Genomic DNA, 17,156 nt, shown 5'->3' with positions numbered 1-17,156 from the left:
AAGATACAATGACCTACCCCTTGACCTCGAACCGTGCACCACCACCTTAGTTCTCCAGTGGGCTGATGTCCTACCCAACTCTTCCTTCCTTTCTATCCCATTTTTAGACATCTTAATTTCGCTCCTTCCCTCATCCAGCAATACTTACATCTACGGTGGTCAGACCTCCTGCCAATACCACACACACAATGGGGATCTTCCTGTTCGCACCTAAAACAGGAAAACTATTTGTTATAATATGACACACACAGCCAATCACACAACAAAAACACAATAATGTCTCCCCACACAACAAAAAATACATCACAGTATGAAACCAACCCTACAACAGAGAAAACACATTCATACTGAATGAAACACAGAGCTACCCAAGAAGCAGAAAAAGCTATTAGGTTATGACACACAAAGCCACCCCTGCTAGAAACACTCATTACTGCAGTGTTGAACACAAAAACACCCCGTAAAAATTGTCATAGAATGAAACAAAAAGCTAAGACAACACAACATTTTATAATTATACAGAACACAAGGCTATAATATGAAACACAGAGCCATGCCTGCAACATTGTTATGTTATGAACCCTACAACAAAAAAACACAATGTTACTAGGTAAATACAAAGATATCCCACAATAATGTCACAGTAAAACATACAAAGCCCTTCACTGCACACGCCACTTTCTGCCTCCCAACCGGACTCCATTGTCCAACCTGCTTTGCGGCCGGGGCCGCCAACGCTGCCAGAAACATGCCAGGAGGCGCTTAAAAGCTGCTGCGGGAGCCCTTCACTGCACACGCCACTTTCTGCCCCCCAAAAGGACTCCATTGTCCAGCTTGCTTTGGGGCCGGGGCATCCAACGCTGCCAGAAATGCACCAGGAGGCGGTTAAAAGCTGCTCAGGTCACTGCACACGCCAATTTCTGCAGCCCAACCATACTCCATAGTCCAGCCTGCTTTGCAGCCCTCCCGTAGCACGGGCGCACCCGGGCAAAGCCCAGGCAAAGCGCGGGCCCATCTGCGCCCGACAGAGACAGTAAGAAGTGGGGCGGGCCACCCCCCTTGGTTTTGTTTCGTGGTATATGTTTTGTCCCCTCTTATGCAATGTGCTGAACTGCTTTCATTTGGCATCTATCTTTTTAACCTTATTTTGCAAATGATATGGTCAGAAAGCAGTTTATATCTACAGTTAAGTATATGCTTACTACCTGTACCTGAGTACTTTGGCGACACTATAGAGGACAGTGCAGAGGGTGCATGTGTATAACAACTAAAGTAAAATGTGCATGCGCTCCGTGTAGCCAGGTCCAACCAGCCCCCATAACAAAAGGCCCTAATGGTACAAATAAACAAACCCCAACTATTATCAAAAGGAAGAACATTGTCCAGGATTGGTGTCTCCATAGGGTACCAGAGGTAGGGAGGAATCTCCCTGTTCCCCGCCGAGTCCCCAAAGGAGGAAGGGAGAAAGACAAGTCTGGGTGAAGCAGATGTGAAAAGAAAGTGCTTTACACGTTATGGAGTCGTCGGCCCAGCTGAGTCTCCTGCCAGGGTGACCAGGGCTGCCTGACTCTCCCTGGCGATGGTGTTGGAGTCTGAGTGTAGTTCTGGCAGGGAGGACTGCGAACCCCCCAGGCTGCAAAGTTCCCCTCTCTTGCGGTCTCACCACCTTGCACAGGGACGCTCTGGGGACGGGTCTTTCAGGTTGAGTAGGCGGCATGCTTCCCTCAGTGAACGGAGTTTGGTGCAACTTCCCTTCCAGGCAAAAACAATGCAGAAAGGGCACTCCAAGAGTAGGCCACCCCCAACTCTCGAAGATGCGAGGTAACAGGTCAAAAGGCCTTTAGTTTCTGGAGGGTGGATGCTGCCTAAACTTAAACAGGAGGAGAGAGTGACCTTGAAATTGGATAGGATGTTTGTCCTTGGCATCCTTAAGGATTTTCTCTTTGAGAGTGAAATCATGTACACAAGTAAGTATGTCCGGGGGGAAGGGGGTGGTACAGTTGGGGTTCTTCTGGAGCCAACTCTGAGTACGGTCGATCTTAATCAGTAGATCGAAGGCAGTTTCAAGGATAGATATTATCTCTGACACAAATGTGACAATGTCTGATACCTCTGCCCCAGGAGCAATGCCTCAGATGCATATGTTAATGTGCTGAGACCTGTTTTCTAGGTCCTCGGCATGGGCTTGGAAGTCCAGATGCTGGTCTCTAAAGCGCAGTATCTCTTGCTGGCGGTGCTCTATTTTTTCTTCACCTCCCTGCTCGTTGTCCTCCAGAGTTGAGACTGTCCCCCAGGCCCTCCATGTCCCTGCCAACCTCTCAAAGCTCCCCAGCCTGCTCTTTTTTGAATGATTGGAGGTTGTCTTGCAGCGATGTGAAGAGTGCCTCCAGGTATCAACAAGTGACTGGTGCCTCTGCCTGCTTTGTGTCTGACGAGTCCTCCATGCTCACAGTTGAGGCTGTGTCTCCAGAGTGGGCCCTTGTCTGTTTGAGGAGCATTTCTTTCACAGACCTGTCCATTTTGTTCTTCCCCGAAGCCATGACGGGAGCCAGGAGGTCCACTACCCCTCCAGCAGGGGCCTGTGGGGGGAGTAATCCAAGGGGTACTGGAGATCAACGGTTTGTCTGCGGCATCTGATCTTGTCCCCATGGGGGTCCAAAGGCATTCAAGATCAGTGCAGGGCCCAGGCAAGCTCACCCAGCGGAGTGAGGGCAGAGACAGGCCAGAAAGGGGGGGGGGTGTAGAATGCCCCCCACAACAGCCAGGAGCTAGGTGTGCAGGCCACCCTGTCCCCTGACGAGGGTAAAGTCCTCAAGGTGCTCCCTCCAGTATGAGTTGGGCCATATGGAGGCCGTGGCACGATGTTGTCATTGGGGCACGCCCTGCGTCCCAGGCGAGCCCGATGGCCCCAAATGTGGTTGCGGCCCCGGAGAATGCCCCATGAAGACCTCCATGGGCCCTGATTACTTAGGTGGGTGCTAACAGTGGGGGCTCACTCACAAGGCTTAGCTACAGCTGCCCCCCCTCCTCACCTCAGTGTCCGGCATGACACTCTGGCAGCTCCCTGCAGCAAGGCCTTGTCCTCCTACTTTCATTTTCCTGGGCCCTCGGCTCACCCATGCCGCCTGTCCAGCGGCCCAAAAGCTTTATCGGCAATGAGAGCCCCTGAGGTGTGCCTTAAGATCCGCAGGTGGGAGACGGTAGGCCCTCTACTCCGCAGTCTCCAGAGCATGCTCTATCCGAAGAGTACCGTGAGGCAGCAGATGAGGTGCCATCTCATGCTCCTTTCGTGGTCCTTCCGCGTGTGCCCTGGCTCCTCTGGGAGCCTCGTCTGATCTCATGTCCTTGGGTGATATGCCTGAGGGCCGCACTCAGTCCCCCAGAGTCTCCTTCCAGGAGACCCACGCTCTGAGGCCTCAGGATTAGGAGCGCACGGCTCCTGCTGCCTTGGCCGGGCTCCTGATCCTGGCCGCCATGCACACGGCCGCACCCAGTCCAACGGTCCCCCCGCAGGCGTAGGAAGGCCGGAACAGCTACTGGAACTATCTCCCCTGCTCTGGGGTTCACTCTGCTCACCGCAGCGGCACTACTTTCATGCTGTGAAAGCTTCTGTGGTCAGGGCCTTTCGGCGGGGAGTGGAGAGAGACAAAAATGTGTCTCATCTTTCTGCCATCTTGGCAACACCCCTCATCTCTCCTTTGAAGGTCATGTGAACTCTATCACCTCTTTGGACTTCTCCATGCTTAAAACACTTGGGGAAATCTTTTCCTACATTTCCCCTAACCTGCAGTTTTTCTGTCAAAAACTAACTATTGTAGTGCTCTTTTCACCAATATTCAGAAAAAAATCTGTCAATAAACTGCAGAGTTCTCAACATGCAGCTGCACGGCTGCTTTTGGATATTCCAAAGCATTAATCTGTATTATGGGCTCTTCCACTACTACACTAGGTCCTGGATAGGAGAATGATTGAATTTAGAGCCCTGTGTATTACAGGGACCAGACTAAGTACTAGAACTCCGCAAGGAGAAGACAAGAGCACTGCCCGCTGCAAAGTGCAGAGAAAGGAAAAACTGGTCATTCCCCGTGACCCCAGCCTACAGTAATGAGAAGTGGTACTGCCCCAAGACCATGCCCAGTGCAGTGAGTCAAACGCAAACTATAAGAGAGAGCACCACATGCTGCCTGTATTTATAGAGAGGCCCCTCAGTAAGAGACTGTCCAGAGAGAGCGCACATGCCCCTGGTGGGCTGCCGAGGTTTGCATGGGAGAGACAAAGAGCCCCTGTAGAGAGAGATGCACAAAGCGTACATGAAGGGAGCACCTCTGCATTCACATACACTATCCCCAGTACAGGATACGTGGGCGAGAACTGCGCCACACACACACTGTTGTCTGACTCTCGGTTTGGAAGGGGGAAAGACTGGATACTCCAGTAGAGAGCCCAATAACCTGAAAGCTGCCCAGCCAAGGAAGCTGCTAAGAATCCAGTGATGCCAACAGCAGCCAAGCAGCAAAGCCCCAAGGTACCAAGTCAATGAAAGGTGCAAGGAGAACGTGCACTGTGCGTGCAACCCACAGTGGCTGTGTGACACTACCATGGTGGGGAAAGTATGCTTCGAACCTGACAGCATGGACAGGAGCCCAGAAGAAAGTGTTACGTACTGCGGTATGAAGGCGGTAAACGCAGCCCTGGCATCTGCTGTAATGACGAGATTGGTTATGTTACCTGTATACAGTGTTGCCAGATTTTTTAGCATTCTCTAGCCCAATGCAAATCAAAAAGTAGCCCAAAGTTGCCCAATATTGCTACTTTAAGGAAGGAAGGGCAGGGTCAGCATCAGGCAGGCGGTGAATACATTGGAATTGATGTTGCAGCCGGCTGCCAAGTAAATATTTGTCTAATAAAGCGCTTGGACATACTATTTTGCTGGAGTGCATTGCACCTACGAGAATATTGTGGACAAAGTATTCAGGTAAAAATATAGACATGATTTGTAAAGTGGGGGCCACTCGGCCCTCAAGCCCACATGACGGTGCGGTGCCTCCCCTCCCCTGGCCTCTCGGTGTTGGGGGTGTGTCGCGGGGCGATGACGAGCGCGGCGCGCCCCCAGCCCCGATAGGTTGATGCCTCCCCCGTGACCCGGAAGCAGCTTTTCAGCTTCCGGGGCAGGGGGGCGGGACGGCCGAGGGGCGGGCCCTCTGGGCCAACAGGCAATCCCCGATATAAGGCGCGGGGAGCGAGCGGGGTGCCCTCTTGCCCCTGGCTCGCTCCCCGCGTCTCACGTGTGCCCCACGCTTGGGGCGTCTCATTTTTCATTTATTTTTCAGGTCAGCCTTGGATATTTCTCAAAGATTGCGAGGATCAGGAAGTGCGTGTGTCCCTGCCATCTGGATCGCCTGAGTGATTGGTCTGGGGAAACGGAGGAAACAGGGAGGTGCGGTGGTGTTGCTCAGGGAAGCCGGTTTCTCGTCAGATAAGCTGCACGGAGCGCTTCAAACAGCGTGTGTTCCTGCCAGTAATTGATTTGAGCACGGTAAGGTGTAGAGGGGCGGCTGGTGCCAGTGGATCACGAGATAGGCTGCAGGGGTTTGTCTGCTTCACGCATTAGACCAGGTTGCTTTTCCCTAGTGGTGGGCGAAGCAGGATACAGCAGGGCAGCCACTGGAGGGGAGACCAATTGGATAGATGCTTGTATTTTACATTGTTTAAAGCAGGTTCATTGCGCTTTTTAAATTTCCAGCTGGTGATAAACAGTGTACAAACTGGGTTTGAAATAATTTAATGAGTTTGATGTAAATTGTGGGTCTGGATAAGGGTTTGGTTGCTGCAAGTGTATTCCAGGCACGGGGGATTGATTTCAATAAGTGTTGTCCAGGCTATTAATATTTGTTTTCTTGTAGGCAAGCTTGACTCTGGTGTTTCTTTCCGGTGGCAGACAGCAGATCACGGGCGCAGAGCACAGCAACGGCCTGAGGACACACCGGGCATCGGGGGTAAGGGGAGTGAGGCGGGCCTGCACTTCATTGCTTCTGGGGGGCCGCGGGGCTTGAGACCTTCCTACAAGGGGTTGGCGCTCGCCCACACGCTAAGACTACCTTGGTGTGTTTTGCGGTCACAGTTGCATGGTGCTTACGGCCATCTTCACATCCTCCATCTGAAAAAGGTACAATCGCCGGTGTTTGCCTAGGATTAGTTTGCATTACGATTGTGGAAATATGCCGGGGGCACGAGTTAATAGGAGTTCCCGCATGGAGCAAATGATGCAGGCTATGATGCGCAGGATGACGGCGATAAATAGGCGCTTGGGTAAGGTGGATGAGTTGCTTATGTCAATACTTCAAGGTGGTGTGGAAAGCTGGGAGGGGTGGGTAGCCAGTCACGGACCATGAGGATACGCAAGTAAACACAGGTTCACTTCATTTAACTCCACAACTTTGTACCTTAACGATACATATCCTGATATAGATTTCGTCTGATGGACTTTTATTGTAGCCAAGAAGTTCGGCATAGTGTCCAGCTATGATGCTTTCAGCTTCTGGCGCCTACTCCAGCCAGGATTCAACTCGGACAAAGTTCATTCCTGGTCCAGCTTAAAGTGAAGTCTCTGAAAGTGTGGAAGAAGCCTCAGAGCCGCCAGTTTCCTTTCTGTTGTATTATGTATACGTATAATTGCTATTTGTTTCGGAATTATGAGATGTATTATTTTTTAATACAGCTGAATTCGATCAATTGTGAGGATTTGTACTGGAAAGGGGTGTTTACCAAAATGGAGATTGTCCAACCTGAAGATTCTCCATTTTAGTATCATCAGACGTTTGCTATTGCATTCCTTTTTTATCGTCGCTGTGCCACTTGTGTGTGACCCGATTGGTTCCTGAGAGTCCCCTGCCTTCTCGGCATGTAAATTTTTAGCCTCTGTAACACTTTCTGCTGTGTCCCCGCCCATGCAGCCTCTGCTGAGAGCCTGGTCCTGTGTGCCCCTTTGAGGTCCTTCTGTGAACCTTGTGTCTGACCTGCAGCCAGTCTGTGTGACCACCGCTCCCTACTGCCTATGTGTGTGTGTTGCCTCGCCTAACCACCTGCCGCAGCTCCCCTCCACGCTCTTTGTGTGGTCAATCATCCCTCTGTAGCCTCCATCGTCCTGCAGCTTTTCTGTGCACCCCTTACCACTTCTGCATCTGCGGATGCCTCGCCTTCCTGCCGCCCCTATGCATCCCTATTCCTCTCTTGCACCCTCAGCATGCTAACCTGGCCAGCCCTGTCTTGGTCTTCTTTGTGCTATCCTACAACGCATAAGACCTTAGTTGGCCCCCAGCGTTCCTGCACCCTGCATCTAGTCTCTCCGCGCTAGTCTCTGATTAGGACAAGGGCTGGTCTGCTGGTGGCTTACACAGACAGTGGAATGACACAGAACAATGCTCCGGTCTAGAATGCCCGGTCCGCAGCTGCGCACTCACCTGGGGACCTATTTCAGCACATTTAGTACCGCACCAGCGTGCCTTCAGCACAGCTCCACACATTGCTCCTTTCTGCCTCTAATCCCGACACCTGGAGCCTGCGACAGCCTCTGAGCCCACCTTCTCGGGGCAGTAATACATACTTCACTCTTAGTAAGTTGCTTGCCCGTGCATTTTATTTTTGCACAATGTTGTTCTCCGAGACTCAGACCAATGCAATGTTGTCTTTATTCTCCTACAGAGTCCCACAAAGAGTTCAGTATTATTATTTTCATTTCATCTATCGGTGAGCATGCACACCCTTTGCATGTCACACCCTTCAGGCATTCAGGTCCAAACATTAGTTTACCCTATCAGTTTTACACCTGCTTACCCAGTTAATATTAATAATCACATAGGCAACACATGTTGCATTTACCAATGCTTGTTAGGTCTAACTTTGGCCAGCCTAAGCTGTCTGCCTGTACCCACCGTAAGATCCTCACAGTGGAAACTGTCTTTAGGTCTTGATACCTTTGAAGGTGGACTGCTGTTTTCACGTGAGCCCCTCCCTGCACCAGGCCTTGGAACAGTGAAACTGTTTGAAAGTGTGACTGGTTCTAGAAACTGCTCTATTAGGGTATCAATGTGAGCATCTTCCCTCCCTGGTTGGGGGGGGGGGGGGGCAAATTATTACCAGATTCTGGGGATTCCCTGGCTCGGTTATTCTGTGATACTCTGATGTTTTAAATGTGAAGCCTGAGGTGTCTTCTATAGTTCATAGCTTTGTGCTTCATAAATGCCCCCATCCCACCCACACAGCTCTATGTACCAGGGGGCAGTCCCTCTTACTCTGGCAGAATTACCTTCTTCCATGGTTTGCTCTGAGATGAACTTTTCCAGTTCGGTCCTCAGGGGCATCCTGGCCCAGTAATCCCCCTGTGTCCCATCGTCCACCAGGATGAAGTGAGAGTGGTTGTCATCTAGAGAGAGGTGGCCGCCTTGATTATTCACATCCAAATCGTACACAGTTGGGTGACCCTTCTGAAAGGAAAAAACATTTAATAATGGGTACCTCTGATGGCAGGAAATCAAAGACAGTTCAAGGAGTATATTTAAACAAGCCTTTGTAATGCAACAGGTCTCGCATTTGCAAGAGTTAGAGCTACTGGCTTTGTAAATGATAATGGGGCACATGCATCAAAGTATGCATTTGCGATTCCTAAATTGCAAATTTTATGAAACCGCAATTTAGGAATCTCAAATGATTATGCATGTAGGAAACGCCAAAAAAATTGCAATTCCTTCACATTTCTTATTTGCGACTCGTCCACCAGGATGAAGTGAGCGTGGTTGTTATCCAGACAGCCGTGGCTGCCTTGATTATTCACATCCACACAGAACTCAGCTGGGAGATCCCCCTGTATGCAAATAGATTTAAGAATGGGTACATTTGATAGCAGGAATTCGAAGACAGGTATATATTTAAAAAAATTGAACCTGCACAGGGCCAGAAAGATAACTTCAAGTAAAAGACCTGGGGTTTAGTATAAGAAATGTATAGATTTCTAGAAACTGTGAGGTCAGTTCTCTGGGGCCTGCAGAACTCAAGGGCAGTTAGGCAATTTTCTGTTACAAGTACTGGCACCGTGCCTGGAAATACAGAAACAACAGCTCATTGAAGTTGGTACATGCCTCTTTTCAGGGTAAAGCAGGGTGCAACAGTCAAGGCTTCTTGCAAATTGGTCTGGGGACAGAAAGTCAGTAGGACAAGTATTACTCACAATTAATGAACTGAAAAGTTTATTTTCATTCATCGGATCATAAAATCCCAGATAAAAATGATACAAACTCAGTAACACCGTTAAATATTTGTTAAAAAAAAAGAAAATTTAAAAAGGAAGATATACCAAATTGTTAAAATCAATCAATCAAGTTTCTTGTAAAGCGCGACTACTCATCCGTCAGGGTCTCAAGGCACTGTGTGTGTGTGGGAAGGGGATATTTGCAGTTCAGTCGAAGAGCCAGGTCTTGAGGTCCTTCCTGAATTGAGGCAGTGACAGTAATTGCCTGAGGTGTATGGAAGGAAGTTCTAAGTCTTTGCAGCAAGGCAGGAAAAGGATCTACCTCCAATTGAGGTTGTGCGGATCTGTGGGATGGTGGCCAGGGCCAGTTGGGTGGAGTGGAGATGTCTGGTGGGAGTGTAAAAGGAGAGGCGGTGGTTGAGGTATGCAGGTCCAGCGTTGTGGAGGGCTTTGTAAGCATGCGTGAGGAGCTTGAAGGTGATTCTTTTCTTAATCAGGAGCCTGTGGAGGTCTCTCAGGTGACCGGTGATGTCACTGTGGGGGGGATAGTCTCGATGAGTGTGGAGGCGGTGATCTGGATGTTCTGCAGTTTATTTAGGAGTTTTTGGGTGGTGCTGGTGTAAAGTGTGTTGCTGTTGTTGAGTCTGCTGGTGACCAGCACATGGGTTATCATTTTTCTGGACCCAGTGGGGATTCACTTGAAGATCTTACGAAGCAGGCAGAGTGTGTGGAAGCAGGAGGACGAGACGGCATTAATTTGGCAGTTCAATGAGAGGAGTCCAGGATGATTCAGAGGTTTCATGCGTAGTTCATGGGTGTGAGGGGGGTTCCGAGTGCTGCGGGCCACTAGGAGTGATCCCAGGCAGAGGGGGTGGAGCCCAGTACTTTGGTCTTGTCTGAGTTGAGCTTGAGGCAGCTGTCCTTCATCTAGGTGGTGACTCCCTTCATCCCGTTGTGGAGTGAGTAAAATTCAATACCCATAACCATTCATTGAAAAGAAAAACCTAAACCAATAAATAACACATTGTCATTGCACAAAACAAACATCCCTCTGCCCAACAGGTCATAACCATAAGACTTCCTCAAATGGACTGCAATGCAGACAAGAGGATGTGATTAGATCAATAAATTAAATTAACAAACGCTAGTCTGCACTTATGAATGTCTTCCTTCAGGACAAATGATTACAAATATCTGCAGCTGGGAATAATGTAATAACTACAAGGAAAATAAATCCATATGGGATTGTTATGGTGATAGGTCGCAGGGGTAAATGTGAGCTTGAGGGACCTGATGTTTTATCATGGAAAAAGACAGCCAACCAGCTATCAAGCTCATATTCAAGGTGGTTAACAAAGGTTCCATAACAAGTAAGTACCTAGCAAAGATGCAAGCCCATGCACGGAGCTTACATGCTTCAACGTCGTCCTGCTCTGTTAACACTAATTACATATTATCTTTTGCAAAATAATGAATGTCCTGCGAGATCCTAGATGGAACAAAGCAGGTGCCAAGCCACACTTGTGCTACAATGTTTTTATAGGACTCGATTACGATCCCGTTCAGAAGGGTTCCAAATCGGATTTGGGTTTCCTGAATCCATTTCGGTACCCTCTTTTCCCATCGAATCATACCCAGTTCCGAACGACCGTTGCCCAGAAACCGTTAGGGCTGTCCAAATTGGTTCCTAAAGGAATATGTACAGGTCAAACCTTTTGGAGCCGATTCGTACAGCTCTATGAACACGGTGTCAGAGCGAGCAATTACAATGACAGTTTCGGACAGCTGTTCCGATTCAGTTTGCCTGGAATGAAACGGCTCTTGGTACCTGCCTTTGGGGGCCTGTAGCAGGCCCCCCTTCACCCGGGGCCTTCCAAATGGGGCCACTTTCCAACCATGCAGAGTGTGGCAGGCACCATGGGGTGTCCACCACAGGGTGCATGATTTTCCCCAGCCACCCCTTTCTTCAGTAGGAGCATGTGGTCTCATTCGGCACACAGGCTCCCATTGAAGTAATTGGGAGTCCATCTGAATCGTAACCAGAAGCATCCAGATGCATCCAAATTACTCGGTTGGACATCCCCTCCCCGAGTCCTCTGGAAAGCATTCCGGAACCAATTCGGTTGGAATGCTTTCTAGACTAGATCGTAATCAGGCCCTAAGTCAGTGACTCATATATACATTAGAAGACTTCTTGAGCTGTGTTCAATGCTCGCCAGGAGTGTTTGATTTTACGCTTTTTAAAGTTAGGATTTTTCTCAGTTTAGTAAATCCTAATTTTCAGACTTTCGTCATTCACAGAAGGAATTTAGGAGTCCTTAAGTTAGGAGTCCTAACTTTACTACTGCTAAACTGAGAAAAATCCTAATTTTAAGACTTTCAGCATTCACAGAAGTCATTTAGGAGTCCTAAAGTAAGGACTCCTAACTTCTGTGAATACCGAAATGAGTAAGTGCCTTCTGTGAATACCGAAATGAGTAAGTGCCTTCCGTGAATACCAAAATGGTAGTAAGTTTAGGATTTTGTCTTAAGTTAGTTCTGTGAATCGGGCCCAGAAAGAGGATATGGAGGCATCAGCCAGGGCGGTGCCCATTGGAGCCAAAATATCATCGACACTAGACATCTTTACACCTTTAGAGTCTTGTTGTCGATCCAATCAGGATCCCCTTTGGACCCCTGTCCTGCTTCAGTGATTAAACAAACCTCCGAGATTATTGGGATAGCCCTTACCCCCCCTGTTCAATACTATCTTTAACTCAGGGCAGTTTCCAACACAATGGAACATGGCATCTATTCTTCCATTGCTTAAAAAAATCAAACCTCGATCCCATGGACCCGAATAGCTATAGACCCATTTCGCGCCTCCCCCTACCGGCAAAAATGATTGAGAAAGTCTTGAACGCTCAACTCAGCCGGTTCCTTCAGACTCACAATATTCTGGATCCAACACAATATGGCTTCAGAGCTGAACAAAGCACAGAGCTGGCCTTGATTAAATCCACAGAGTAGGTTAGAGAGGCTTTGGACCAGGGAGGCGCTGCAATATTGATCATGTTGGATCTCTCTGCAGCCTTCGATACGGTTCATCATAAGGTTTTGATGGACCCTCTATCAGAAGGTGGGGTACAGGGCATTGCCTGGAACCTCCTGAAATCATTTCTTACTGACAGAATGCAAACGGTGGACCTGGAAAAAGATAGGTCAAAGCCTTTCTCCCTTTCTTGTGGGGTACCACAGGGGTCATCCTTTAGCCCTACACTTTTAAATGTATACGTGTCCCCACTGGCAGCCCTGATAAGATCATTCGGATTCCAATGAACATCTTACGCAGATGACACGCAAATAGTGCTGTCCCTCCAGCGTGGCCAAGAAGCTGAAACTGGAACAAGATGTCATGACTGCATGAAAGCTATTTTGGGGTGGATGTCCTCGAACTGCCTGAAACTTAACTCTGGAAAAACAGAGGTTATCATATTTGGTAACAATTTTAAGCTCTGGTTGCCTGATTGGTGGCCGGAAGAATTGGGAATTCTTCCGGAACCGACTAAGAAAGTGAAGAATTTGCGGGTCATTTTGGACAACAGTATCACTTTTGGGGACCAGATAAGCAGAGTTGTCTCTACATGCTTCTTTCTCCTCAGAATACTGAGGAAAATAAAGTTTCTCCTTCCGGAAAACAGCCTTAGAACAGTGGTCACAGCACTCATTATGTCACGGTTGGATTACTGTAATAGTCTTTACCTGAACATCCAAAAGAGACATATGAACAGACTCCAAATTTTACAAAATGCAGCGGCAAGGCTGCTGACGGGCACACCTAGATTTGTATCAGTTAAGAAGGAACTACGACATCTTCACTGCCTCCCAGTTAAACATCGGGCTCAATTTAAAGCCCTTTATATGGTCTACAAGGCCCTAAAGGGAGCAGGCCACGATTTCCTGAAACAACGGTTTCAATGGTACTTTCCCAGAAGAACCCTGCGCTCTATGGTGGCAAAACAAGTGATTGTTCCCCATGTTAAAAAAGCTAGCTTGGGGGGGGGGGGGGGGGGGGGGGGGATTGGGCAGGAGTTTCATTACATGTGCCGCAAAAGCCTGGAACACTTTACCATTCCATCTCAGAAACGCAACCGAGCTCCTCCCTTTCAGGAAGAGACTGAAAACCTGGTTATTTACGCTGTAGTCATTCACTCAACAGGAACCTTTTAGGCAGTGCTCAGCGCCAGGACACCTTAGGGTAACAGTCGCGCTTTAGAAATTATATTAACATAACATAACATAACTTAACAATTTCTACAATCATTTCTTTAGTTAAGTTAGCACATGGATTTGACTCTACTTACAACCATTATAACATCTTAGGTAGTTACCGGACACAATTTGATGACAGATAGTGGTGTCTGTAGTTTGAACTCTGCATCAGCAGCTTGGGTCTTAGTCTTGACTCCTTCTGCGTACATTAAATGACGCAGTTCAATTTACAAAGAAGATTCATTCCTAGCAAGTTTACTGGACTTGAATTACACACTACAAACTAGTGCTGTTCTTTGATGTCTCAGAACTGTACTGGGACAGAGGCAGTAATCTGATTGGTACGCTGCTGATTTGTGATGCCCAAGTCTGGGACTGCTTTTCCTGAGAGGGGTAGGTTAGGGACCTAAACTATGCTAGCGGATGAACGAGTGGCTCCTGCGTGTATCAAGAAAAATAAGGGATGTCCATTAACCTCTCCACACACAAATGGTCTACTCTGGTCCACTTCTAGGACAGCGCCAAGTATGCACTCCTCCTCCCCCCTCAAGTACCATCATTGATCCTGATCAACATTTGTGGAAGCTTCAAACATCATGGGAACTGGAGCATTTAGAGACATTAACCGATTATGGGGAAAACTATTATATATTTGGAAATGTGGAATGCCTCCTTGCATCCACATAGACCCAGAAAATGTTTGTGACATGTCTGATTTTGAATCCTGTGGGGCCGATATAAGAGATCTGGGCATAGGAGGAAGCTCTCTATGTGCCGTGACATTCGCAGCTTGGATATCCGCCATATCTCAATCGGGATGTTAGCGTCACCCTCACTTTTAATGCCCAATCTTGTTGTGAATTGGCAAAGGTTGGTACATGAAACACACAAAAGGTAATGGGAGGAATTCTTGCAATTTGTCGGGCTAGCATCCCAACCCAGCGTTCTTTTGCTCAGCATGTCACCTCAGTTGGGACCCAGCCATATGCAAATCAGTCTTGACCCTGATTCTCATGGGAATAGTCCAGCCCGAACTGCCAGACCAGGTCCTCTCTGGACTGGAAACAAGCATCCTGGGACTGGTTTCGGGTTATCACCACTATCAGCCAGGCAAGCTTGTTTCCAGTGATAAAGTGAGCATGGGACCCACGTCTTGACATACCCATGACACTTAGGGTGGTACATGAAACACATAAGGTGATGGGAAGAATGCTTGAAATTTGTCTAACAACTGGCGATCGCTTGGGGTAGCATCCCAACCCATTGTTCTTTTGCTCACATGTAACCTCAATTTGGATCCAACCATATGCAAATCAGTCTTGACCCTGCTCCTCATGGGAACAGTCCAGCCTGAACTGCCAAGCAATGGGTAACCTTCTTTAAAGCAATTCTGCGAGTTCTGGGGGCACTACCTTGACATCTTCCCATCCCTGAAGCATTTTCTCCATTTGCCATGGAAATTCCTTGCACAGTAATCTCAATGCTGGGGTCATTTTCAGGGCCTTAAAGGGGTACTAAAATCCCTTCATTCCTCTATTCTGTGCTAACTGGGTCTGGACTATCATATACTCCTCCTTTAGCCCTTCCCGTTTGGCTTCTAGCATATCTCTGCAATATTGTGCAAGCTGCAGGATCTTATCAACGAGTCTACTCTGCCAGTAAAGGAAACCCTGGACAATCTTTTTGATAATTTTGGGTCTTAGTTATTGCACAAAGGAGGAAAGAAACCCTCTCATAATGCCTCCACCTGGATCTTGAGCCAATTTATTTCTCTTTGGGGAACCTTGGTCTTTAAAGGTTTTACAACTTCTTTGTACTTAGGGGCCAATTCCGATTGACATCGGACAGGAACTGGAACCTGTTGTTGTCGGTTCCAGATCTGCAAGTAGGATGTGACCGAACCCTGTTCGGTCGCAATCCTATACTTAACAATGGGAGCATGCATTCCAAACCGAATGCATGCTTGCACTGTTAACTGCAGAGGTGCACTTCATCCCTGCACCCTGTGGCAGGCACCTCTCGGTGCCTGCCATGTGGTTCAGGGATCAACAGGAGGGCCTGCTTCTGGGGGCCGCCAAAGACACTTCCCACTGCCTTTTTGTGCCGGAAAGACCGGCACAAAAAGGCAGTGGGAAACCACCATCCTACTCCCTCGGCGGGAAAGAGCCGGCCGGGAGAGTACTGAAGGGTTTCCGGATGGCGAACAGCTTTCCGGAAAGGAATCAGAACAGCACATTCCGAAGCTAGCAGGAGGGCTCCGGACGATGGTTGGAGCCCTTCCTGCATGCATTAGAATCAGCCCCTTAGTCAGGACCAGGGCTGGGGGTGCATTTGTTCCTATTACCCTTGGAGGCTCCTAGGTGGGCCATTCAACTGCCGATTTCCATTCTGTCCATTGGTCTTTTGGACTGCCACCTCAAACACATCCAAATCCTCCTGCAAGCCTTTTGAAATGGTCACAATCTTGTACCTGTGTTTACCACTTGTCAGCATTTTTGCTTAGCTTCAGAAGAGAATTTGCTCCTCCATATACTTCCCTCAAAGATATTCCTTCACTTCCCCTCCTGCAGCATCTACCTCATCTTCCTTGGTGACCTCTTTCTTTTTCTCACCTTAACCCTGTCCTTCTTAGACCACAGCTCTATGAACTTAGTGGTCACACTCCAATCCCTAATGTTCTCAATCAATTCCCTTACCCGAGTCTCTGGCCCTCTCAAATTCAGCAATTTTAACTCTTTTTCACCCATCATCATACTAACATTCTTTCTCTGTGTTAAACTGACTTCACACTCGGTCACCTTCTCCATTCTCGCATGCACCTCACATGCCACTCTTGCTGCTTCCTTGCTCATATAAAGCAATTTGCTCTCATTGCAGTGTCTTAAGAAATCCATTCCCACATTTCCCTTAATGATATCTTTAAACTTGGCTTTTTTCAGCGGAGCAATGTTAAGTCACTGTGGAGTGTGTTCTGGGCTTGGCGGGTTAATCAGTAAAGTTACAATAATCATTTGACTTCCCGTCAAAGAACTGACCAAACCCTCTCCTTACGAGGCCCTAGTGCTATTACTCATAGGCTTGGTGTAGGATCGTGGGGTACACTTAGAATTGTTTGAATTGGTTGAGTACTGTTGGAAAGTGGATTATTAGTAGTGGCAAATTTGCATCTGCAACTGGCAATAAGGACACTAATCCAATCCAGGGCTCAGAATAGGTCTCAGAAAATTATTCCCATGCTCAACCCTTGGAGGCTTGGATTAACTTCAAATACAGGTACATAAAGAATCTAAAAACACAAATTCAGTAAATTATTAACACACAATACACAATAAAAATACAACACCAATTTATACAAATGGGCACTATTTATATCTTTAAAATGACACCAAAACTAAAACAATCCACTGTAGGGACCCCGAGATATTAATTTTTAAAGATTAAATACTTTCTATTGCTTATAAACCAATAGTGCCACTTCTGAACATTTGGTCTCCTCTGACCGGGACAAAGTCAAAGTTTGAGGGTGACCGCGATGGAGCCCTGGTCTGATACACTGGGTGGGAGGCTCTGGTCAAGAATTTACCTTCACAATTAGAAAGTTTTCTGGAGGATTTCTCACCAGACGTCGTGCAGTTTCCTTCAGCAGGCTGGATTCAGTGAG

The 17,156-nt window shown here is 47.9% G+C and overlaps 1 protein-coding gene across 1 annotated transcript in view; it reads right to left on the bottom strand.

Annotated features, from left to right (window-relative positions):
* LOC146808477 (transient receptor potential cation channel subfamily M member 2-like) overlaps positions 1 to 17,156 on the bottom strand; it is a 1,642,641-nt gene that overhangs the window by 1,384,068 nt on the left and 241,417 nt on the right. Inside the window, exons 7-8 of the mRNA XM_085623575.1 lie at positions 8,306 to 8,483; positions 149 to 210 (exon numbers count right to left, since the gene is read on the bottom strand). Of these exons, the coding sequence (XP_085479701.1) occupies positions 149 to 210; positions 8,306 to 8,483 (240 nt within the window). The remainder of the gene's footprint in view (positions 1 to 148; positions 211 to 8,305; positions 8,484 to 17,156) is intronic.

This window comes from Triturus cristatus, chromosome 8 (genome assembly GCF_964204655.1).
Source record: "Triturus cristatus chromosome 8, aTriCri1.1, whole genome shotgun sequence".
NCBI lineage: Eukaryota > Metazoa > Chordata > Amphibia > Caudata > Salamandridae > Triturus > Triturus cristatus.
This window is presented reverse-complemented; position numbering and strand designations above follow the sequence as displayed.